This window comes from Acomys minous (assembly GCF_964271855.1).
Source record: "Acomys minous genome assembly, chromosome: 7".
NCBI classification, from domain to species: domain Eukaryota; kingdom Metazoa; phylum Chordata; class Mammalia; order Rodentia; family Muridae; genus Acomys; species Acomys minous.
Window position 1 is genome coordinate 70,289,836 of NC_140488.1, and position 25,700 is coordinate 70,315,535.

The following is a 25,700-nucleotide window of genomic DNA, read 5'->3' on the forward strand; positions in this document are numbered from 1 at the left end:
AAAACAAAGAAAAACAAAACAAAAAATAATCAAAACTTGCTTTTCTTCCAGAGACTAATATATTGATATGTATTTTGTTTCAGCTTTCTGATGAGTTAAAGAAAGTTCCAGCGAAACACAAACACTGTGGTAATGGAAACTGAAAAATAAAAAATATGTGGTGTTGGAAGACTGCAACTCATGTATTTAATATTACCTCTTTTTTTGTCAAGTGATTTAAATAGTTAATCATTTAACCAAAGATGTGTAGTGCCTTAACAAGCAATCGTAAGATCATGAAGTATTGGAATTACTCTCCTTTTAACCTTCCCTTCCCAATGAACTTATGAAACATTTGATTTTTGTAGAATTAAGTACATTGTAAAAATTTTAAATGACTACTTCATTTTACTTAGAGCAAAACTCAAAATTACTTTAGTTAACTTGATCATCTGATTTTAGCTTATGTAAGGTTGGGGATGAAAGGTTGTGGCCAGAAATTTCCACCTCTGCCTATTACAGATAACTGCATCTGGAAGCCATCATTAGTTTTCCTTCTTTGTGCAGATGTATGTGCTTTACAGATCTTTCCTTTTGGGCCAAGGTACCGTATGCACTATGTGATCTTCTGAAAACGGACCATGTAGCCTTCAGAAAAACACATCTGTCTTCCTCTGTATTTCCTACAGAAATCAGAGCTATATATGCCTCTTTTACACATTAAGAAGTACCTCTAACTAAAGACTATGATTTCTGCATGATTGTGCTATAACTGCCTTGTACATGGAAAGATTTTGGATTCATTCTGTTTCTAGTTTTATTTAAAGTGGTCCTTCTCTAATAATGATAGTTTGTTGTGAAAAATCAGTGTAACTTATAAAATGATCTCTAATGTTTGTCTAAGTTAGACAGTGTCATTGATCTCATTTTTACCTAACAGACAAATAAGCTGAGTTGTGTTGTTCTGGGAAAGGACTGTCTTAGAATGAGAAAAGAAAATCATGAAATATCTATTTGTTGCCTATGTATCAAAATGTTTTGCCAGGCTTGTGGCAGATGCAGGCTGATCTGAGTTTGTGGTCAGCCTGGGCTACATAGTGAGACCGTGTCTCCACAAAAAAAAAAAAAAAAAAAGGAAAGGAGAAAAGTGAAATGTTTTCAAGTTGAAGTTGTGGCTCAGTGGTTGAGTGCTTGCCTAGCGTGAATAACACTCTGGGATCAACCCCCAGTGCCACAGAAAAAAGAAATACTTCTTGAAACCTTGTCTGTGTATTATTTTTGTTTGTTTTTAAGCAATGTTCCTTGAAACATGTTCTTTTGTTTTTTTCCCCCTGAAACATGGGCTATTTTTTAAATAAGTAATTCTTGAAACTTGGTCTGGCTTTTGTTTTCATTTTTGTTGTTTGTGTATTGGTTTTCTAAAAGGAATGTTTCTTGAAACCTGGTCTCTCTTTGTTTCCCTTTTTGAGACTGGCTGGTCTTGAGCTCTCTTATGGAGGCCTGCATCTCAAGTGCTGGGATTGCAGGCATGTACTACCATTGACCATGGGCTGCTTTTTGCTATCATTTTAGCTTTTATTTACCCCATAAATTAAAGATACAAAGAATGGTGGTGGGCATGTGCCTCTGCTCTTAGGTACCCTGGTGGCTTTAAGTAGTAGAATTGATGAAGTCTAAGAATTTGAGACACAGTCTGGCATCATATCAACACCTCACTTCACAAATATGTCAGAAAATAAAACTATGAAGGGATTCTGTTTTAACTTTGTCTTTTTTTCTGATAGTGGAAATAACCATATATGCTAACCAAATTTCCATGAGGACTATTTAAATCATGGTTATAATATAACTAACTCAGGCCTCCACCATAGTTATGAAGAACAATCTGAAATGCCACTGTTATCAAAGTGTGGGGTTGGAATGTAGCTCAGTGGTAGAACACTTGGCTAGCATCTTTAACGTTCAATACCCAGCATCACAAAAACATGGGAATTGTAACTGTGGAAAAAGGTAAAGAAATACTGGAAATATTACATTGAAAAGATACAGAGATGGGTTTGTGGTTCAGTTGATAAAGTTCTCACCTAGCGTACATGAAGCCATGGGTTCAATCCACAGCATCACATAAGCCAGGTATGGTGGTGCACACATGTAATCCCAGGGCACTCCAGAGACAGGAAGATCAGAAGTTCGAGCTCATCCTTGGGTATATATAGTGAGTTTAAGGCCAGCCTGAGCTACATAAAACCCTATCCGAGAGAGAGAGAGAGGGAGAGAGAGGGAGAGAGAGAGAGAGAGAGAGAGACTGACTGTGACTTCTTCCTGCTATTAATAATGTTACAGCCCCCCATGTTTTATATAATAGAAGTGTGAAAGGAGATAGACATAATTGGCCTAGAAGAAATATTTTTTGTGTTTGTTGTTGTTGTTATAAATTGATAAGTAAGAAGATACAGTTAATTGTTACTTATAAATTGAGTAATTCCTTCTCTCCTATTCTTATACTTGTCTCTGCCAAATGAATTTATGCTGTGATTCTTAGGAAAGTCCTGTGAAGACTTGTAAAATTGAACTGGGCAGCAGTCCTGCTGTGTAAGCTCGGTGTCTCCTGGTGTCTCCCACGGTCAGTGATTTGTCTGTTCTCATTGTTAAGAGCAACATTCTTCAGTACGGAGAAAGTCATGCTCTCACTGAAGTCTGTGGAAAGCAGATGTCCTCCTTAAAATAGTATTACTTTTGTGGAAATTTTAAATTTAGCTTTTATCTGAAGTGCCTTAAGTAGATTCTTAATTTACTTTTCTAGTACTGGTTTAAATATAATTCATTATGTATTTTTAATAACTGTTCAAAAAGGATACATTATTATAGCAAAGATAACCAGATGTCTGGCTTACTGCTTCCTGTCAATAAACTTTTACAATCTAAATTGCAGGTTTTTGATCCTCTATTGTCATTTCTTTTCTGTTACCATTATAAAATAATCTGATTAGAGCCACTTAAGGGAGAAAGGGTCCACTTTGGCCTATAGTTCCAAACGAATGTATTCTAGAGAAGACATGGCAGCTAGAGCATGAAGCCCCCAGGCAGTCATGAAATAGGAGAATAAGATGTGGGACCAGGAGCTGGAGAGATGGCTCAGAGGTTAAGAGCACTGGCTGCTCTTCCAGAGGTCCTGAGTTCAATTCCCAGCAACCACATGGTGGCTCACAGCCATCTATAATGAGATTTGGTGCCCTCTTATGGTGTCCAGGCACACATGCAGGCAGAGCACTGTATATGTAATATGTAATAAATAAATCTTAAAAAGATGTCCGGCCTTGAAGAGATGGCTAGCAGTTAAGAGCACTGTCTGCTCTTTGAGAGGTCCTGAGTTCAATTCCTAGCAAACACATGGTGCCTCACAACCATCTGTACTGAGATCAAGTGCCGTCTTATGGCATGCAGGTGTACATGCAAATAGAACATTCATATACATAAAATAAATAAATAAATATTTTTAAAAGATATAGGGCCAGTGATGCACTCTAGCAAAAATAGCTGTTAAAGGGTCTACAGCTTCCCAAACACTACTACCACTAGCTAGCAGATGAGCCTTATGAAGGTGTTTCTTTCCTTTTTTTTTAAATGAAGGTATTTCATGTTCAAACCATAGCACCTTTCTACAGAGAGCTCAATTTGAAATATCCAAGGGGGATTCTTTTTTTTTTTCTCGAGACAGGGTCTCTCTGTGTAGCCTTGGCTGTCCTGGACCCGCTTTATAGACCAGGCTGGCCTTGAACTCACAGCGATCCACCTGCCTCTGCCTCCCAAGTGCTGGGATTAAAGGCGTGTGCCACCACGCCCGGCCCACGGGGGATTCTTAAATTAGAATATTTCATCTTAGGAGCTGGAGCAATGGCTCAGAGGTTAAGAGTACTGACTGCTCTTCCAGAGGTCCTGAGTTCAATTCCCAGCAATCCACAGGGTTGCTCACAACCATCTATAATTAGATCTAATGCCCTCTTCTGTCATGCAGGCAGAGCACTGTATATACAATAAATAAATAAGTCTAAAAAATATTTAATTGTAAATGTATAATTAAAATTCCCTAAATCTTATTTGTTTTTTTGTTTTGTTTTTCGAGACAGGGTTTCTCTGTGTACCCTTGGCTGTCTTGGACTAGCTTTGTAGACCAGGCTGGCCTTGAACTCACAGCGATCTGCCTGCGTCTGCCTCCTGAGTGCTGGGATCAGAGATGTGCACCACCACCGCCTGGCAAAATTCCCTAAATCTTTTTTTTAGAGATCTATTTATTATTATGTATACAGTGCTGAAGTGGGCATCAGATCACATTATAGATGGTTGTGAGCCACCATGTGGTTGCTGGGAGTTGAACTCATGACCTGTGGGAAAGCAGTCAGTGCTCTTAACCTCTGAGCCATCTCTCCAGCCCCTCCTAAATCTTATACTGTCCTGCAACAGTGCATTTCCTTAATCTAATCGCCTCCAGATTAAGATAAACTTTTTAGCCGGGTGTGGTGGCACCATACCTGTAATCCCAGCATTGGGAAATGGAGGCAGGCAGATCTCTATGGGTTGGAGGTCACCGTTCTCTACATAGCACTCCCAGGCCAACCTATCCCAACCTTTCTAGTGAGACCACCTCTCAAAAACAAAGGTTCTTAACCTGTGGGTCAAGACCCATTTGGGGGTCTAGTAACCTTTTCACAGGGGTCATCTAAGACCATCAAAAAACACAAATATTTACATTATGATTCATAATAGCAAATTTACAGTTACAAAATAGCAATGAAAATAGTTTTATGATTAGGGGTCATTACCACATGAGGAACTGTATTAAAGGGTCACAACATTGGGAAGATTAAGAAACATGGGACTAGAGTGTGGTGGTTTTCCTGGTTGTATATGATAGTATACAACTAAATTAAATCTGTTGAAAAACAGGAATGCCATGGGTGGTCCCCCACACCTTTAATCCCAGCACTCTAGGAGACAGGCAGGCAGATCTCTGTGTGTTGGAGGCCAGCCTGGTCTACAAAGTGAGTTCCAGGACAGCCAGGGCTACATAGAGAAACCCTGTCCTGAACAAAAAACCTGAATTATATTTATTTTAAATTGAAACATTTTTGGGAGGGTTTGGTTTTTCGAAACAGGGTTTCTCTGTGTAGTCTTGGCTGTCCTAGACTAACTTTGTAGACCAGGCTGGCCTCTGCCTCCCAAATGCTGGGATTAAAGGCGTGTGCCATCACACCCGGCCGAAACATATGTCTTTAATAGTAGAACAGAGCAGGAAGGAACTCTAAAGGAGTGGAAGTCATTTTTAGCTATGAGTGAGTTGGAAGCCACTCAGACAACTTAAGACCTTGACTCAAAAAAAAAAAAAAGATTGAGCTGGGCGGTGGTGGCGCACGCCTTTAATCCCAGCACTCGGGAGGCAGAGGCAGGCGGATCACTGTGAGTTTGAAGCCAGCCTGGTCTACAAAGTGAGTCCAGGACAGCCAAGGCTACACAGAGAGACTCTCTCGAAAAACCAAAAATAAAAAAATAAAAAAATAAAAATAATAATGATTTTCAGAAAGCCTGTGCTTGAATCTTCATGGTGGTGCATGCCTAGTATCACAGCACTCAGGGAGGCAAGGGCAGGTAGATCGCTGTGAGTTCAAGGCCAGCCTGGTCTACAAAGAGAGTCCAGGACAGCAAAGGATACACAGGGAAACCCTGTCTCAAAAAAACAAAAACAAGGCCGGATGTGGTGGCGCTCACCTTTAATCCCAGCACTTGGGAAGCAGAAGCAGGTGGATCTCTGAGTTCGAGGCCAGCCTGGTCTACAAAGTGAGTCCAGGACAGCCCAGGCTGCACAGAGGAAACTCAGTCTTGAAAAACCAAAAACAAGAAAAAGAGAAGAAAGGCTGTGCTTGGAACTCATATATCTACCATTAGATCTGATGACATGGTCCCTGCCCATTTTGAGCAAGGGTAAGATGAATGTTAGTACAGTACCCTGATAGTTTTGAAAGCCAAAGCCAAAAAGACATTAGATATGCTTAAATTAGTACCTTCACTTGCACTGCTGAAGAAAACCTGCCCTAGAAAAAAATGAACCAATTTACTGAAGGTTATTCCAAGGAAATGCTTACTGGTTTCTCATTTTGCTGAAAATACCCTATGGATTATATTTCACTTGCAGATGCAAATTGCTCTCTGGAGGCCGTAGTCCACCTTGATTGCTTCCTGACATCCAGATTTCTGGATGAAATGAAGAAGGCATTTCCCTGGAGAGCCTGAAGCATGCAGGTGCCCTAAGGAGGGAGTTTTGATTGACACTCTTTAGTCTGAAAATAAATGTTAGTGGGGAGATAGACTGCCTTTTGCCAGGAATGGAAACCAGAGCAGTAATAAACCCAGAGATGCTTCTGAACTTTGTGCACAAGTGTCCCTTAAACCTTGCATTCTCTTTTTCCTTCATGAAGTTAAAGTTAAAATACCAGTGTAAACTGGCATGGTGGCCAAACTGTAGTCCCAGCATTTAGGAGGCAGAGAGAAGCTGGGGGATCAAGAATTGAGAGTTAGCCTCTGCTACACAGTTTGGGGCTAGCTTGGGTGAGTCTCAAAAACAAAACTAAAAACCTACCAAGGCTTAGCAGCACCTGAAATAGAATACAATTCAAAGCAGTGAAATGGAGCGTGGTGATAGTACGCCTTTAATCCCAGTGCTCAGGAGGCAGAGGCAGGTGGATCGTGTAAGTAAACCTGGTTTCCATGGTTCCAGGCCAGCTGCTGCTACCTTGTGAGACCTTGCCAGAAACTGCACACATGCTTGTAATCTCAGCACTTGCGACCTTCCCCAGGCTGGAGGATCAAGAGTGCAAGGACAGCCCAAACTGCATAGCACATTCTAAATGGATCTGCTTTGCAGACGAGGACTCCCATCTCACCAAGCAAAACCAAGTCCACAAGGACATACTGCTTCTCATCTACTATGGTAGTTACCATCAGAGAAACAGTAAATTAGTAAAGATGAGAAGAAATTGAACCTTCACAACTGGTGGAAAGATAAGACAGCAGTCAACTGTGGGAAACATTGCCAAGGCTCATCAAAACACTAGTATTGAGCAATGGCTTAATGGTTAAGAACACTTGTTCTTGCTCTTAACCAGAGAACCCAGTTTCACTTCCCAGCCCTCAGCAACCTACTCCCAGGGGATCCAGTGATTTCTGACGTTCAAGGGCACCAGGCACACACATGGCGCACATATATGTACATGCAGGCAAAACACTCATATACATAAGATTTAAAACTTAACATTAGACAAACAGGCGGGGAATGGATCAAAGGCATGGAGAGGATGGGAACAGGAAGATAAGAGCGAGAGGATTACAATCCTGATGCGATGTGAATAAATTATAACAATGATAAAAAATAAATCGAAAAAGAAAAATTTTGAGTCCGGCATGGTGGCGCATGCCTTTAATCCCAGCACTCAGGAGGCAGAGGCAGGCAGATCTCTGTGAGTTCGAGGCCAGCCTGGTCTACAAAGTGAGTCCAGGACAGCCAAGGCTATACAGAGAAACCCTGTCTTGGAAAAACCTCAAAACAAACAAACAAAAACAAAAACAAATTTAAAACATGGTAACAGTTGGGTGTGGTGGCCCATGCCTTTAATCCCAGCATTCGGGAGGCAGAGGCAGGTGGATCTCTGAGTTCGAGTCCAGCCTGGTCTACATAGTAAGTCTAGGACAACCTCGGCTGTTACACTGAGAAACCCTGTCTCGGAAAAAAACAAACAAACATGATAATATATACCTGTAATCCTAGCATTTGGTGGTTGAGGCACAAGGATGAGGATCCTATCTCAAAAAATGCAAAAACAGCCAATAATCCTAGCACTCCAGAGGCAGATGAAAGAGGATCTGCAGTTGAAGGCCATACTGACCTAATTTATAACAAGTTCTAGGCTAGCCAGGAATGCAGGAGGTCCTGTCTCGAAAAAAAATCAGGTGTGATGGTGCACACCTGTACTTCTACCAGTTGGGTGTTAGCTCCCAAAGAGTCAGGATTTCAAGGCTAGCCTTGAGCACATGGGGCACATAGCTAGTTGGAGGCAAGCCTGGGCTCTTTTAAACACTCAAGTATAAAAACAATCCCACTTTTCAAGTAGAATTAGCATATAACCCAGCAATTTAATTTCTAGGCCCATACCCTCAAAACGTAAAAGTAGGAATTTGAGCTATTCCACCCCATGTTTGTAGCAGCACTATTCACAATAGCTGGAAGACCAAAGTAAGCCCAATTTCTAACAACAACCAGATAGAAAAGCACAAAGTGCAGTGTTGCTCAACCTTAAAAAGCCAGAGATCCAGGCTGGAGAGATGGCTCAGAGGTTTAAAGTGCTGTCTGCTCTTCCAGAGGTCTTGAGTTCAATTCCCCGCAACTATATAATGGCTCACAACCATCTATAATGAGATCTGGTGCCCTCTTCTTGCGGGCAGGCACACATACAGGCAGAACACTATGCATAATAGATAAATCTTTTTTTTTAAAGGATATTATGCCGGGGGATGGTGGTGCATGCCTTTAATCCCAGCACTCGGGAGGCAGAGACAGGCAGATCTCTGTAAATTCGAGGCCAGCCTGGTCTACAAAGTGAGTCCAGGACAGCCAAGGCTAAGCAGAGAAACCCTTGTCTCAAAAAACAAACAAACAAACAAAAAAGGACATTCCAAGGTGACTATAGTGGCATGTCTGTAGTTCCAACTACTCAGAACACTGAGGCAGAGGCTTACTTAAGCCCAAGAGGCAGTAGGGGAGATTGTAATATTTGCAACATGACTGAGCCTTAGGATGTTACTAAATGAAATAATCCAGACACAAAAAGACAAACCTTGATCACACGTGCATAAAGTGTGTACAATATTGAGGTTAGCGCTTGCAAAGGCTGGAGTGTGTAGCTGAGGTTATTGAGTGGTGTGTTGTTCCAGGTTTGTTGTTGTTGTTGTTATTGTTGTTTTGAGACAGGGTTTCTCTGTGTAGCCCTCCCTGGCTGTCTGTAGACCAGGCTGGCCTCACAGAGGTTCACCTACGTCGGCCCCTTGAATGATGGGATAAAAAATGTTGGCTACCAGCCAAATGAGTTTTTAAAGACACCAAATCTTTCCACTGAAATATGGTTTTAGTCTAAAAATAGAGCTTTTTTCCCCCAATATGAATCAGACTTGTTGCTTTTTTTTAAATGATTATATATACCTGCATGTACACCTGCAGGCCAGAAGAGGGCACCAGATCACATATAGATGGTTGTGAGCCACCATGTGGTTGCTGGGAATTGAACTCAAGACCTTTGAAAGAGCAGACAGTGCTCTTAACCTCTGAGCCATCTCTCCAGCCCCGATTTTTGTTGTTGTTGTTGTTGTTTTCTTTTTTTAAAAGATTTGTTTATTACATATACAATGTTCTGCTTACATGTACACCTGCACATCAGAAAGCACCAGATCTCATAGATGGCTATGAGCCACCATGTGGTTGCTGGGAATTTAACTCAGGACCTTTGGAAGGGCTTTTAACTGCTGAGCCATCTCTCCAGCCCTGTTATTGTTTTCCTAAAAGGAGATTATGAACTAAATACTTTTTGGTTCAATAGTTTCTTTCATATCCTTTGCTGGTGAGCCTCGATCTAGGACTCCAAAGCTGTTTCCTAAGGGCAAGAGGTTACCTCATATGTCCCTCTTGGGCCTATACTCACTAGTCAAATGACCTCTTTTACCACAGCGTGCACAAACCACAGAGAAGCTTAGGCATTCTTTTGTTTTGTTCTGTTTTGTTTTTCGAGACAGGGTTTCTCTGTGTAGCCTTGGCTGTCATGGATTCACTTTGTAGACCAGGCTGGCCTCGAACTCACAGTGATCCACCTGCTTCTGCTGGGATTAAAGGTTTGCGCCACCACCCTCCAGTTTAGGCATTCTTGCAGAGAACCCAATACTGCCTGAATGGCACCTTCTCGGCTCTAGCAGAAAATACCGTATTTCTCAGAGTTAATGCACAAGCCCTTTTGAGCTCAGAGACTTTTAGTGGCTTGGTCACAATTTCTTTTTAAATGGCCGAATTTACTGCATTGAAGCACTGAGCATTTTTGTATATAAGGCTTTTAGCGGATACTGGGACGGCTCATGATGGTAATCTCATAACCCAAGGATGCCCCTATGACAGCTCAGTTTACTCAAGATTAATCCTTTCTCCTGAAATGCAGTTTATCTTTAATCCTTTCAATCTGTAGGCCTGCTCCTCCTGGCTCCCCAGCCTGCCCAGGGGCTTTGAGAACTTGACACTGAAAGTAGGTCGGAGCTGGGCAGGGCAGCAATTGTGGGAAACTACAGCTCTCAGTCACCAGGTCTGCACCCTCTTGTTCTCCCTTTTCCAGTGGTGCTATTCGCTTCCCAAGTACTTCCGTATCTGCTCCAAAGTCTAGCTGCACAGGCAGCTCTGCAGTCCTTTCAAAAATGATAGAATTGTGACCCTTCTGATTTTCCTATTTCATCCACTTTTGTTTCTCAAATACCTCCATATCCACTCTCAAAATTTCCAAGCATCCTCCCAACCTTTTTTTTTTGAAACGGAATGCAGGAAGACAACTAAGCAAAACCAGAAAAATCCCCTCTGGGAGGAAAGCAGGAGAGGACCCAGTGGCAGAAGCCACAGTAAACCTTTTGACCTTCTGAAACCTGAAACCGTACATTCATTTCTTCATACCCCACTGTCTCCTCTAAGGCGTTAGAATCCAGATTTTTTTCATTATTCCAGGCCCAATGCTCGGTGCCACTTGTAGCCCTTTTAAAACTAATTTGTGGTTTCTACACCTCTTCGTTTCCTCCTTCTTCACCCCAATACTTTCCTACACCCCAATACCATGTAGGAGAGAAAGGTTAGTGGGGAGAAGGGGCGTAGGTCTCTCAGCTACTTCCTACATGTTAGGGTCACTGGGTCCCCTGGGACAAGTCCAATCATTGTTTCAGGATATCTCCTAACTTCTCATCAAACAATCAACAGCAACCAGGAGCAGCAGCCTCCTTTCTCGGAGCCCCCCACCCTCCCCTACACCCAGGCTCTGGCGTATACTCGCTCTCCATAGTTCTTAGCTGGCAAAGAGCCCCTCTCAGAGCCAGCACGAGGCAAATAGAGAGCTGCTTGTAGACCATCTGAATCAGCCCATATCCCACACCTGGGATTAAACAAAAATATGTTTACATAACATAACTGAGGTTTTTCGTTTTGGTTTGGTTTGTCGAGACAGGGTTTCTCTGTGTAGCCTTGGCCGTCCTGGATTCACTTTGTAGAGCAGGCTAGCCTCGAACTCACAGCGATCCACCTGCCTCTGCCTCCAGAGTGCTGGGATTAAAGGTGTGCCCCACCACCGCCCGGCCATAACTGAGTTTTTAAAGACACCAAAATATCCACTACAAAAAAAAAAAAATTCCACTACAGTGGTACTCTGCCTGCATGTATGTCTGTGCATCACTTCCATCCTTGGAGCTCTCAAAGGCCAGAAGAGAGCACTGGAGCCTCTAGGACTGGAGTGCCAGGTGGTTTTGAGCTGCTATGTGAGTACTGGAAATTGAACCTAAGTCACAAGCAACAAGTGCTTTTAGCTGCTGAGCCATCTTTGTAGTGGATGCGAACGTGTTTTTTTGTTTGTTTGTTTTGTTTTTCGAGACAGGGTCTCTCTGTGTTAGCCTTGGCTGTCCTGGACTCACTTTGTAGACCAGGCTGGCCTCGAACTCACAGCGATCCGCCCGCCTCTGCCTCCCGGGTGCTGGGATTAAAGGCGTGCGCCACCACGCCTGGCTTGCGAACGTGTTTTTGTTTGGATCCCAAATGTGGGATGTGAAACAGACTTGTGTAAGGGTGTGTGGTGTTTTTCCACTGAAGACAGACTTATGAGAGAACAGGTGATGTTTGTCCACTGGAAGAGGAACTGCTTCTTGTGGGGGCGGGCATGGTCTTTTGCCAAATGATAAACATCCTAGTACAGACTAGGTTGAGGCTTAAGGAACCCCAAATAAAGTAGAGGTTAAAAAGCTTACAGACAATCTGAACCAGCCCTATCATTGCCTCCCCTGCCCCCTCACGCTTTTTTTTTTCAGTTTTGAAAGACAGAGGGCATACCTGAGGTCTAGCTTACAGAGCACTTGCCTAACACACACAAGGCGCTGATGCTTATCACCAGGGCACCACAAGTGAGGTTGCAGGAGATACAGTTTTGTCTAGGTTCAGTCACCTACAGTGCCAGCACGCAAGACTTTGGGGGTGGGTGTTGCGACAGGATTTCTCTATGTAACAGAGCCCTGGCTGTTCTGGACTCCATATAAACCAGGCTGGTCTCGAACTCACAGAGATCTTCCCTGCCTCTGCCTCCTGAGTGCTGGGATTAAAGGTGTGTGTCACCACATGCAACCAGCCAGCACTAAGGGGAAGAGAATCAGGAGTTTAGGGTCATTACTAGCTAAATAGCAAGTTGGGACCAGCCTGAGATACAACGAGACCCGGACACAAAAAGCAAAAGCAAAACAGACATGGTGCATGTCTTGATTTCCCAGCACTTGGGAGGCAAAGACAACTGGATCTCTATGAGTTCAAGGCCAGCTTGATCTACAAAGTGAGTTCCAGGATATAATGAGGCCCTGTCTCAAAAAAACAAAACTATGAACAAACAGCTGTGTTCTGGAAATTGATTGCAAGGGGTAGTTTAGCACTAGTGAACTACATACAGTGCAAAATGGTTAAATAAGCTGGACATGATGGCTCACATCTGTAATCTCAGCACTGGGGACACGGAGGCAGGAGGATCAGAAACTCATGGGCAGCCTAGGTGATAAAGAAGGGAGGAAGAGCATATATTTTGTAGCTATGGGGAGGTAAGAGAGAATCCTGTGGAGCTCATATTGACTTCTTCATCCCTCCCCACCCTTAAGCTTCTAAAATAATGGTTTGGTCACAAACACACACACACACACACACACACACACACACACACACACACATACGTTAAAGCCATGCATGTGGTCCAAGACTGTAACCTCAACACTCAGGAGACACACACAGGATGATCACAAGTTCAAACCTTCACAGTGAGGAGACCCCATCTCAAAAAGAAAAAAAAAAAGGTTTAAGGGACTAGAAACATGTGTAGGCTTTGAACCTTTTCAATCCTACTTTATTTGGGGTTCCTTAATGCTTTATACTTCCCTTCCAACCCACCCACCCTAGATAGGAGAGAAAAGAGATTAATAGGAACAGGAGAAGAACTTTTTAGACTAAGTTCCTTAGAGCAATTCCACTGGTATAGTCGGCAGGATTCTAATAGACCAGTTAAACACCAAACCAGCAATTCAGCAGCTGCAGCCGCTGGAAACTGGATCAGCAGCCAGAACTGGAGCCTCGAAGCGTTCACTGCAGCAGTTCTCTCTAGGAGCGTCTTGAAGTAGAAGGGTGAACAGCCAAGACCAAAAAGCCCACCTCTTGTTTTGGGCCTATGTAAGTGAGTTCAAGACTAGCCTGGTTTATATAGAGTCCAGAACAGCCAGGGCTCTGTTACATAGAGAAATCCTGTCGCAACACCCACCCCCAAAGTCTTGCGTGCTGGCACTGTAGGTGACTGAACCTAGACAAAACTGTATCTCCTGCAACCTCACTTGTGGTGCCCTGGTGATAAGCATCAGCGCCTTGTGTGTGTTAGGCAAGTGCTCTGTAAGCTAGACCTCAGGTATGCCCTCTGTCTTTCAAAACTGAAAAAAAAAAGCGTGAGGGGGCAGGGGAGGCAATGATAGGGCTGGTTCAGACTGTCTGTAAGCTTTTTAACCTCTACTTTATTTGGGGTTCCTTAAGCCTCAACCTCCCTTCCAACACCCCAACCCTAGGTAGGAGAGAAAGAAGGTTAAAGGGAAAAGGGGACATAGGTCTCTTAGTTACTTTCTGCTGGTTAGGGTCGTTGGGGTCTTTGGGAAAATGCCAACCTCAGTTTTCAGAATATCCAGCAGTCCAGCAACAGCAAATGGCAAACACAGAAGCAGGAAAAACCAGCAGCCTTCTTCCTCCTCCATCCCTTCATCCTCTCTCCCATGTGCTCACTGGGCTCTCATATTTTGACCCTCTCTGAGTCCTCAGAATTAAAATATCTCCATCTGGCAAAGAGCATGCCTTGCAGGAGGCTGTGGATAAACTAAGGCAGTCCAATATCCCACACTTGGGATTAAAACAAAAACATGTTTACATAACCTGACTTTTTAATGACACCAAAGCTTCCCCTGCATTACATATATTTTAAAATTAGATTTAAAAAATTATCTGTACTATTTTTAATTATGTTTACTTGGGGTACAATCTGTGTTGTATCTTCTTGGAGCTGGAGTTACAAGTGGTTGTGAACCATCTGATGTGGGTGCTGAAAATTGAACTTGGGTCCTCTAGAAGACTAGTATGTATTCATAACTCCTGAGCCATTTCTACAGCCCCTAAAATTAGATCAATAAAATAAGTGTAATTTAATTAAAAAACAAAAACAGACTTCAATGGAAAGAATTCCAGTTTTTGGTTTTCCTTTTCTGCTTCTTTGGCTTTGTTGTTGTTGTTTTTGTTTTTTTTTTTTGAGAGCCAGTCTCCTGTAGCCCATGCTGGCCTTCAGTTCCTGACTCTACCTCCCATAAATACACAAGCTGGAGTTACAGACATGTCCACCGTCCACCATGTCCAGTTTATTTAGTGGTGTGGATTGCAACAGGATTTCATGCATTGTAGACAAGTACTCTACTAACTGAATTAAATCCGTACCACAGGAAACATTAAGCTCTGTGACCATTGTTATCCGTGTGAGTATATTTTAGAAATATTTTGCCATCTTCTGATTTTTTAACTTATTTTATTTACTTATTTATCTATCTGTGTTTGCTTGTTTTTGTTTTTGAATTTACAGACAGGGTCTCTCTGTGTTAGCCTTGGCTGTCTTGGACTCACTTTGTAGACTAGGCTGGCCTCAAACTCACAGCAATCCACCTGCCTCTGCCTCCCGAGTGCTGGGATTAAAGGCATGCGCCACCATGCCTGGCGTATTGTTTTTAAAATATATTTGATTTCAGTATCTGTATTCTGATTATCTTGCCCCCCCCTCCAGCACTGGATTAAAGGTGTGTGCTCCCATGCCCAGTTTATATAGTGCCGGGAATCAAACCTAGGGCTTTGTGCATGGTAGGTAAGAACTCTACCAACTAAGCTACATCCCTAGTCCCCAACCCTATTTGCTATTTTAATTTTAAGATAATCAATCTGGATTGTCAAGGAAGGATTTGAACTTTCTCAGCATCCCAAATATTTGGGATTATAGGCCTGTGTCACCAGTCCTAAGTAAAAAAGAAATTTTCTAAATACTAGTGCCTGGGTCACAAACCAATATTGGTTCATTTTTATTGCCATGATTTCGTGTTTGGCCTTCTGTTTACTTATTTAATTTCAGGGTGTTGTTGTTGTAATTGTTGTTGTTGTTGTTGTTTCGAGTTATTTACTAATCTATAATGTAGACAGTGTTCTGCCTGCATATACACCAGTAGGCCACCAGAGGGCACCAGAGCTCATAGATGGTTATGAACCACTACGTGGTTGCTGGAAATTGAACTCAGTACCTCAGAAAGACCAGCCAGTGCTCTTAACCTTTGAGCCATCTCTCCAGCCCTAGTTGTTTTTTTTTTAAACAAGTTTTCATATAGTCCAGGTTGATCTCAGTCTCAATACCTAGCTAAGGATGACCTTCAACTCTTGATACTTCTTCTTCCTCTGTTGTTAAAAAGAAAGAAAATCCCAAATTGTTCGATTTTACCAATGAAGACTCAGGAACCAGATGATGGGGTGAAAACCTGCTAGCTCAGAAAGGCAGAGAAAGTATCCAGCTAATCTTCCTGAAGGAAATGTAGGGGCAAAACTAATGCCATATCCTATATGTAATTTATATTCTATAATTAATGATGGTCTGTATGAGAACTTGTCCTCCAGGTACCCTTCCCCCTGCACTCTGGGAATGACACCTGCCAGCACTCTCTAGAAACTGCACCGGACAATTAACATCCACTGATCTTCTGAGATAAAACAACTTCCCTGGAGATTCAGCCTCCTGGGCCCAACCTGCCTGAAGGTCTACATTCCTGAGACTTACAAAGTTTCCTAGAGATCCTGCCTCTATCCAACCTGCCTGAAGGTCTACATTCCTGAGACTGACAAATTTCCCTCGAGGTCCGGCCTCCACCCAACCTGCCTGAAGGACTGCATTCCTGAGACTCACGACCTCCCACCCCTAATTACAGTTTTTCCTTGTAAACCCGTTACCCTTGAAGCTCCGAGATCACCCTCCTATCCTCCTGCGTCAGGAAGGATTGTGATCCGAAGCTCTGAGCCGGTAACGCAGGACTCTTTGTTGCATTGGTATGCGTCCTGGTGGTCTTTTGGGGGGGCGTTTTCACCATCTGGCTAACCTCGGCATAACATTTGAGGGCTCGCCGGGATCCCCCAGATCCCCAGACCCTGAACCGAGGGTCCTAGACTGGCCGGTAAGTGTGTGTGTGTGTGTGTGTGTGTGTGTGTGTGTGTGTGTGTGTGTGTGTGTGTGTGTGTGTGTGTGTGTCTATCCGTGCCGCGGCTCTGTGTTTTCAGACTTCTGTATCTGTGGCAGCTAGTAGTGACTTAGCGGACGCGCTGTATAGTCACCGCTGCGGGAGCCTGTGAAGACGTTCCAGGTCCCATCAGGAGCGGGGTTTCTGACCTCTGTCAGGGAGGCCTTAGAGCCTCATGGGGGGGAGGCTTCTGTCCCCATCAGGAGCGGGGTCTCTGACCCCGGTCAGGGAGGGCTCAGAGGCTCACATCTGTTTAGTACTAGATCCGGCCACTGAAAAGCTCTCCTGGGTGGCGGAGCTGGTACGTTCGTTTCCTATCAAATCAGCGAGCTGAACGTGTTTGTGTGTCTGACAACTGTTCTGTATGTGTGTAGTGGTGAGCATAGCTGCCTTCCAAGCAGTTGATCCGGGAAATAAAGCTTCATTTTAGAGTCTTGAAAGCTCCGGCTCGGAGGACTGCTTGAGCACCGATCAGGTACCATGGTTTGTCTTTGTTCTGTCCGGTCTTCACTGTGCCAGCGCCTCTGTCTTGTGTGTCTTTTCGTTTGTTCGCGAACATCTGGGAGGGGTAGAGCCCTTCTGCCTGAAGTCAGGTTAGGGGTCCCCACCCGGGTTAGAGTCCCTGCCTGGGCAGCCGAGAGAGGCTGCAATTCCTGGGGGATGCTCCAGGATCGTCGCTGGGAGTGGCGGGCTACATACGAGGCCTCCTCCTGCTAAGTGGGTACCTTGTGTCTGGAGAGATTTGGGGCCTCTGCCCACTGGTCTGGTATTTTCCTTGCCAGTGGCCGTGGCGAATCTCTCTTTGTCTCTTTGAGTGGTTGGTTGATCCCGGGTTCGAGTCAGGGCGGCCACCCCGTTTTCTGTTACTCCCTCGCCAGTGGCAGCGGCGAGTTGTTCTGTGTCTGTTTTTCTGTGTTTGGCTGAGCACGTAATGCAGGACCCTGTGTTTGTTGCATTGATATCGAGTCCTGGTGGTCTTTTTTGTGGGTCTCACGATCTGGGTAATCTTGACATAACAGAAAAAGCCAAAACCAAATGCTCAAAGCTAAAAACCCCCCAAACCAAAAGGCCAAGCCTAAAAGCTCAATTGACAGCCCAGGAGGAAAAGGCCAAAAGCCGCTCGTTCTCCTTCTCCATGCTGTACTAAATAATCTTCAACTCAAAGTCTCCCCTTTCTGTTTAATCCCTGTCATCTGGTTACTTGATCCGCCTTTTTTTTTTTTTTTTTTTTTTTTTTTTTTTTTTTTTTTTTTTTGAGATCAGGTTTCTCTGTGTAGCCCTGGCTGTCCTGGACTCATTCTGTAGACCAAGCTGGCCTCGAACTCACAGAGGCCTGCCTCTGCCTCCATGAGTGATGGGACTAAAGGTGTGTGCTGCCATGTAGCTTCTTGCGCCACCTCTTGACCTAGTGTTGACTTTAGTAAATCCTGTGTACAGAAAGCTCTTGGATTAAAGGTGTGTGCTAGGCTGAGCCACACCATGATCACCTGTTTACAGTAAACAGAAAGTTTGAATCTGTTACACAGAGAACCCCTGTCTCGAAAAACAACACACACCAAAAAAAGAAAAGAAAAAAGAAAGAAGAAGAAAGAAAAAAAAAAGAAGCAGGGTCTCAATATATAGATAGCTCTGACTAGCTTGGCCTCAGACTCATAGAGCTGCTCTTGTATCTGCCTCCAGAGTACTGGAATTAAAGACACACACCCCTGTTCCCAGCCCCTTCATGTTATTTAAACAAAAGTGAAATATTGGGGCCAGGAGAGATGGCTCAGCAGTTAAGAGCACTAGCTGCTCTTCCAGAGGTTTTGAGTTCAATTCTCAGTAACCATACATTGGCTAACAACCATCTATAATGTGATCTGATGTCCTCTGGTGGAGTGCATATGTATACTCAGGCAGAGCGTTGTATACATAATAATAAATAAATCTTTTACGATTTTTGTTTTGTTTTGTTTGAGACAGGGTCTCTTTGTGTAACAGCTCTGGCTGTCCTGCACTCACTTTGTAGACAAGGATGGCCTCAAATTCATAGAGATCTGACTGCCTCTGCATCCTGAGTGTTAAGATTTTATTTATTTATTACATATACTGTGTTCTGCCTGCATGTACTCCTGCACACCAAAAGAGGGCAGGGCACTAAATCTCATTGTAGATGGCTCTGAGCCATCATGTGGTTGCTGGGAATTGAACTCAGGACCTCTGGAAGAAGAGACAGTGCTCTTAACCGCTAAGCCATCTCTCCAGCCCTGAAATAAATCTTATTTTTTAAAATGAGATATTGTTTTCCCTAAGCTCAAATGTAGAAAGCTTTCCTGACTTCCCACTTTGAGTTCTATATGCTTCCTCTGTTCTCCAGTGCACACTGAAGTAATAGGGGGGGATGCAGTTTGTAGTACAGAAGCCAGAGTTCTCTTGCCAACCTGAAGCTCCTCTAGTAGGTTGGGGTCAATTCAGGCCGGCAGTGATGGCACACACCTTTAATCCCAGCACTCGGGAGGCAGAGGCAAGCGGATCGCTGTGAGTTCAAGGGCAGCTTGGTCTACAAAGACTAGGACAGTCAAGGCTACACAGAGAAACCCTGTCTCAAAAAACCAAAAAATGAAAAAATAAAAATTAAAAATATCAATTCAGACTTTTCTGGCAAGAGATCACATCCAAAGATCTAGGTCTGTGTGATCTGGCTGGAAAACAAACATGGCTTTAATCCAGGAGACAGAGGCAAACGGATCTGAGTTCAAGGCCAGCCTGGTATAGAGCAAGTATCAGGCAATAAATAAATAAATAAATAGACAGACAGACAGACAGAAAAGGCTTGGGTCCCCATGTGATGGTACATGCCTTTAATCCTAAATGAAGGTAAGGTTAGTTTGTAGAAGGAAGCACCCATGTTTGAAAGTGATGTCTAATTGAGTGGCAGAAAAGGCGACAAATCAGAGAAGATTTGACAGAATAGGATACACCTAACTCTCATGAGAAGAGAGAGGTAAGGAAAGCTACTTAAGAGGCAGTTTTACAGAGAGAGGAGGCAGTGTTACCAGGACAGTAATAGATGGGTTGCAGAGAGGGAACTCAAGTGAAGACAGAATGAGCCAGAAACTGAGAAGAAGCCAGAAGATTAGAGCAGATTGCTGAGTTAGTTTGAGGCCAAGCAGAGCAATTCCCAGCCAAGAGAGAAGCCAGATTAAATAAGTCAGCTGGGAGAGGAGTTTGGGCCAGAACAGCTAAGTTGAACCAGCCAGCCCAGAGCTCAGAAAGAATAAGGGTGAGCTTATTACATCTCAAGAGGCCAGGGGGCTGGAGAGATGGCTCAGAGGTTAAGGGAACTGGCTGCTCTTCCAAAGCTCCTGAGTTCAGTTCCCAGGTGGCTCACAATCATCTATAATGAGATCTGGTGCCTTCTTCTGGCAGGCAGGCCTACATGGAGGCAGAATACTGTATACATAATAAATAAATAAATAAATCTTTTTTATTTTTTTTTCGAGACAGGGCTTCTCTGTGTAGCCTTGGCTGTCCTGGACTCACTTCGTAGACCAGGCTGGCCTCGAACTCACAGCGATCCACCTGCCTCTGCCTCCCGAGTGCTGGGATTAAAGGCGTGTGCCACCACCGCCCAGCAAATAAATCTTTTTTAAAAAGTCTCAGAAGCTGAAAACATTCTAGGCCTAGTTTAGATTGTACGGAGGCTAGAAACTTCCAAAACTAGGGCTAGGCCAGCAGAAGGAGGCAGTAAGCCTTCCAGACAACAATTGAACCAGGAAAATAAAAGATCTTTTTCTAGTGTTGGCTGCCTAGCAAGCTGAAAGAACTCATCTGTCTCTGCTTCAACAGTGCTGGAACTACATCACAGTCACTCATCGCCAGTTTTTGTTTGTTTGTTTGTTTGTTGCCATGGATTCTGGGGAATCAAACTCAGGCTTGTGCCCTTCACTAACTGAATCTTCTCCCCAGGCCTCAAGGCTGTTGCTCTAGCATTTGTCCTATCCCCATGAAACTGTAAGGCCAGTGCTGTAGAGAGAGCTCGTGTTTAAAAACTCTTGCTGCTCTTTTGGAGGACTGGAGTTGGTTTCTAGCACTCATATCACAAAGCTAACAGCCATCTGTAATGCCAAAATAAAGACTAATCATAGAAGCTGTAAAATATTTGAGAGAAGCCGGGCGTGGTGGCGCACGCCTTTAATCCCAGCACTCGGGAGGCAGAGGCAGGCGGATCGCTGTGAGTTCGAGGCCAGCCTGGTCTACAAAGCGAGTCTAGGACAGCCAACGCTACACAGAGAAACCTTGTCTCAAAAAAACCAAAAAAAAAAATTCAATAATAAAAAGTGTAAAATTTCATAGGGAGTTCCACACCTTCCAATCTGAATGTCTATTCTAACTATATTAAGTTTTCTAGTCTTTGGGTCTAGTTAATTTTGATGTGTGATGACAGCCTTTGGCTGTCCTGGCATACACCACTATGCCTGGCCTTTATTTTATTTTATTTTTGAGACAGAGTTTCTTTGTGTAACAGAGGGCTGGCTGTCCTGGACTCACATTGTAGACCAGACTGGCTTCAAACTCATAGAAAATTTCCTTCCTCTGCCTCTCCAGTGCTAGGATTAAAGGTGTGTGCCACCATGCCTGGTTATTTATTTTTAAAAAAGAAAGAAAATACCCCAACAGACTTGCTTAAAAGCTAATATGATATAGGCACTTTTCTTTTTATTTTTTCTGAGACAGGGTTTCTCTGTGTAGCCTTAGCTGTCCTGGAGCTCACTCTGTAGACCAGGCTGGCCCCAAACTCACAGAGATCCACCTGCCTCTGCTTCCCAAGTGCTGGGATTAAAGGTGTGCGCCACCACAGCATTTTCTCAAGGTTCTTCTTCCTAGAGTATTCTAGCTTGTATCTGTTGAATAAAAGAAGAAGAACAAGAAGGCAGAAGGAAGAGAGAAAGGGAAGAAAGAAAAAACAAAACAACAACAAAAAAACCGAACCAGCACATGTTGTTTTGAATGAAAATCCCTGCCAGGCGTGGTGGCCCACAACTTTAATCCCAGCACTTGGGAGTCAGAGGCAGGAGGATATCTGTGAGTTTGAGGCCAGCCTGGTATACAAAATGAGTCCGGGACAACCAAGGCCACACAGAGGGAGCTTGTCTGGAGAGGCAGGGGTTGGAGATGGGGAGATAAGAGAAAATCTCCAGGAGTTGGAGAGATGGCTCAGAGGTTAAGAGCACTGACTGCTCCCTCTAAAGGTCATGAGTTCAATTCCCAGCAACCACATGGTGGCTCACAACCATCTATAACTAAATCTGGTGCTCTGTTCCAGCCTGCAGGCAGAATGCTGTATACATAATAAATAAATAAATCTTTTAAAAAAGAGAGAGAGAGAGAGAAAATCCTGCTGAGTGTGGTGGCGCATGCCTGGTCTACAAAGTGAGTCCAGGACAGTCAAGGCTACACAGAGAAACCCTGTCTTGAAAAAAGAAAAAAGAAAGCCCCAAACATTCTATTTTACCAATAAAGACTCACAAGCCAGATGCTGGGGTGAAAACCTGCTACCTCAGAGACACAGAGAAAGTACCCAATTGATCTTCCTACTCAGCTCACCTCTGATGGAGAAGGCCCAAAAGACTCACTAGCTCAGCTGACAGCCCAGGAGAAAAAGGCCAAAGCCCAAGGCCAAAAGCTTGCTAGCTCAATGCTCAAAAAGGCAAAGGCCAAAGAGCTGAAAAGATAAAGAGCTAAACGCCAAAGACCTCTTCTACTTCTACACGCTGTCTTAAATACCCCTCAATTCAAAGTGCCTCCTACTCTTTAATCCCTGTCAACTGGCTTCTTGCTCCACCCCTTGACCTAGGGCTAACTTTATTAACTCCTGTGTGCAGATAGCTCTTGGATTAAAGATGTGTAAGGCTGGCTGAACCACACTTTAATCACCTGTTTACAATAAAAAAGAAGTTTTTGGATTAAAGGTGTATGTTAGGGCTCAACCACAAGAAACGGGGATTTACAGTTCACAATCTGAAGGATCATGTTTTTTCTAACATCAATAAATTATAGACTATTTGGTAAAAAGGTGCATTCATAATTTCTAGTCCATTAGTATTTAGCAACTTTGAAGAAAGTATTCTACAATATATCCTATCATGGTTAGCCCAAAGTTCTGTACCTAAATCATTTGTATGAAAACTTGCATTAACAATCAAAACCCATCTTTAAACCTAAAATATCTTCTTAAATCCTAAACAACTAAGTCTAATTGTAAGACTATAACTATTTTTTAAAGATTTACTTATTTATTATGTATACAAATCTCATTATAGAAGGTTGTGAACCAACATGTGGTTGCTGGGAATTGAACTCATGACCTTTGGAAGGGCAGTCAATGCTCTTAACCTCTGAGCCATCTCTCCAGCCCAAGACTAGAACTATTTAGGCTTCAACCCCATCAGAGACCTAAGGAGTATAAATATATCTGAATAAACAGGAAGTGCAGAGCAAGCACCTTCCAAAACTATAGAAATGACAAGAGCCTGCTGGCCACCTGGACAGTCACTCAAGATTTCTCTATCATATTTGAGCATCATCTTCAGCCTTGTGGCTCAGATTATCTGACCAATTTTTGGTTGTATTTGGCAGTCTTAGGATTAAGTATTTTTTTTTTTTAGCTCCTGCGCTCAGTTTGTCCAGTCTGAACCGTAAGCTGTCTGCAATTAAAATAAGGCAATTTTCTTGTGCAGTAGCTAGCTTGCCACATATGAAACAAACCCCATTTAGAGGTTCTTCAATGCTTATCAATGCTTGAAAACCCCCCAATACACACACACACACACACACACACACACACACACACACACACACACACACACACACAATCTCCTAACTGTTTTTAATAGCAAACAACACAAGTATCATTTTTTTGTTTTATTTTTTGAGACAGGGTCTCTCTGTGTAGCCTTGGCTGTCCTGGACTCACTTTGTAGACCAGGGTGGCCTCAAACTCACAGAGATCTGCCTGCCTCTGCCTCCCCAGTGCTGGGATTAAAAGCCTAAAATATCCTTTTTGTTTACAAAGAAAACTCAGAAGCTCATCTCCAAGATACAATGGGGCATATGGCATTCTACAGTCTAACATTCTAATATGGAATTAAGACGTGTGTTTTGAGAGACCAAGACAGGGACAACTGGGCGGCGGCGGCGGCGGTGGTGGCCATGGGCAAGGATTACTACCAGACGCTGGGCCTGGCCCACGGCGCTTCCGATGATGAGATCAAGCGCGCCTACCGCCGCCAGGCGCTGCGCTACCACCCTGACAAGAACAAGTTGCCCGGCTCGGAAGAAAAGTTCAAGGAGATCGCCGAGGCCTATGATGTGCTCAGTGACCCACTCAAGCGCGAGATCTTTGACTGCTATGGAGAGGAAGGCCTGAAGGGCTGTGGCCCCAGTGGTGGTAGCAGTAGTGGTGCTAATAGTCCCTCTTTCAGCTACACATTCCATGGAGACCCTCATGCCATGTTTGCCGAATTCTTTGGTGGCATAAACCCATTTGAAAGCTTTTTTGGTCAGTGTAACGGGGAGGAAGACATGGACATCGATGACGACCCGTTCTCTGGCTTTCCAATGGACATGGGTGGCTTCACCAATGAGAACTTCGGACGTGCCTGCCATGTTCAAGGGCCCACTTGGAAGAGGCAAGATCCCCCAATCACCTACGACCTTCGGGTCTCCCTTGAAGATATCTACAGAGGCTGTACCAAGAAGATGAAAATCTCCCACAAGCGCCTGAACCCTGACGGCAAGAGCATTCGAAATGAAGATAAGATCCTGACCATCGAAGTGAAGAGGGGCTGGAAAGAAGGGACCAAAATCACCTTTCCCAAGGAAGGGGACCAGACCTATACCAACATTCCAGCTGACATCGTCTTTGTTTTAAAGGATAAGCCACACAATATCTTCAAGAGAGATGGTTCTGATGTCGTTTATCCAGCCAGGATCAGCCTCCGAGAAGCTCTCTGTGGCTGCACTGTGAATATCCCGACTCTAGATGGCAGGATCATCCCTGCTGTGTTCAAAGACGTCATCAGGCCTGGCATGCAGCAGAGGGTTCCCGGAGAAGGCCTGCCTCTCCCCAAAACACCTGAGAGGCGCGGGGACCTTGTTATCGAATTTGAAGTCGTCTTCCCGGAAAGGGTTTCCGTGACATCCAAAGCCATCCTGGAGCAGGTTCTTCCCCAATAGCTGCCTGCATTCTCCAAGGACTGAACCAGGGACCTTTCTAGACCTACAAGTTTCCGGACTGTTCCACTGGTTGCACACTGTGGGAGGGCACAGGGAGGGCTTTGGCTCTGCCAAATGTTTTCCGCAGAATATAATAAAATCTTTCAAAGATGCACATTAGACTCCAGTGGTTTTTCGAGTAATAGGCGGGCGGTGGGAACAGCAGCCCTCCTGGAACGGACCTACCTTCTGCACCCCAGCTCCTGCCCAAGGGTGTAAAGGCAGCCCTGCGGCTGGACTCAGCCCCTTTACTGTCCCTTAGTTTCTAGCTGTCATGTGGCAGTGGCCCATCATCTTGGTTGCCCAACCCTGTGCACTAGTCAGTCTCCACTGTATGAGAGGTTCTTGTTTTCTTTTTGTTTGTTTGTTTGTTTGTTTTTGTTTTTGTTTTTTCCAGAGTTTCTCTACGTAGCCTTGGCTGTCCTGGACTCACTCTGTAGACCAGGCTGGCCTCGAACTCACAACGATTCGTCTGCCTCTGCCTCACAAGTGCTGGGATTAAAGGCGTGTGCCACCACACCTGGCTGAAGTTCTTGTTTTATTCTGTATTTATCCCATGCCTTGTTCCTCCTCCCCCAAAGAATCCTGTCTTGTCTTGACCATCTCAAATTGAGACCGATTCTGTAGGACTGCCAGGCCAGCATCACAAGCAATACCTGGTTGCAGGACCACAGGGCCAGCCTCCCTCCAGGTTCTGGTATCTGGACAGCCAGGAGATCCCCTGGACCTCTGACTATTGGAGTCAGATGACTGGCTTACAGTCACAGTATTTGATGGTCCAAAGGTAGTCCTTGGCCACACCTGGGATTTCTCAGAGGCAC

The 25,700-nt window shown here is 44.1% G+C and overlaps 2 protein-coding genes across 5 annotated transcripts in view; both read left to right on the top strand.

Moving 5' to 3' along the window:
- MAGT1 (magnesium transporter 1) overlaps positions 1-2,905 on the top strand; it is a 33,337-nt gene extending 30,432 nt beyond the window's left edge. For both annotated transcript variants that reach the window (XM_084790977.1, XM_084790978.1), the window contains exon 10: positions 84-2,905. In XM_084790977.1, coding sequence (XP_084647103.1) covers positions 84-99 — 16 coding nt within the window. In that variant the 3' untranslated portion in view covers positions 100-2,905. The remainder of the gene's footprint in view (positions 1-83) is intronic.
- Positions 2,906-16,077: 13,172 nt separating this feature from the next.
- LOC311602165 (dnaJ homolog subfamily B member 1-like) lies at positions 16,078-24,994 on the top strand. Of its 3 annotated transcripts, none has more exons than XM_084789865.1 (3): positions 16,078-16,560; positions 16,998-17,098; positions 23,678-24,994. In XM_084789865.1, exon 3 carries the CDS (start codon positions 23,815-23,817, stop codon positions 24,838-24,840), a length of 1,026 nt encoding a protein of 341 aa, XP_084645991.1. In that variant the 5' UTR covers positions 16,078-16,560; positions 16,998-17,098; positions 23,678-23,814; the 3' UTR covers positions 24,841-24,994. The 3 variants fall into 3 exon arrangements, with proteins under 3 accessions (XP_084645991.1, XP_084645992.1, XP_084645993.1); XM_084789866.1 differs by having other exon boundaries at positions 16,078-16,435; XM_084789867.1 differs by having other exon boundaries at positions 16,078-16,409.
- Positions 24,995-25,700: the final 706 nt, after the last annotated feature.

What these genes read in the sequence shown, in the direction of transcription:
- LOC311602165 (XM_084789865.1), top strand. Translation starts at nt 23,815, where the DNA reads ATGGGCAAGGATTACTACCAGACGCTGGGCCTGGCCCACGGCGCTTCC.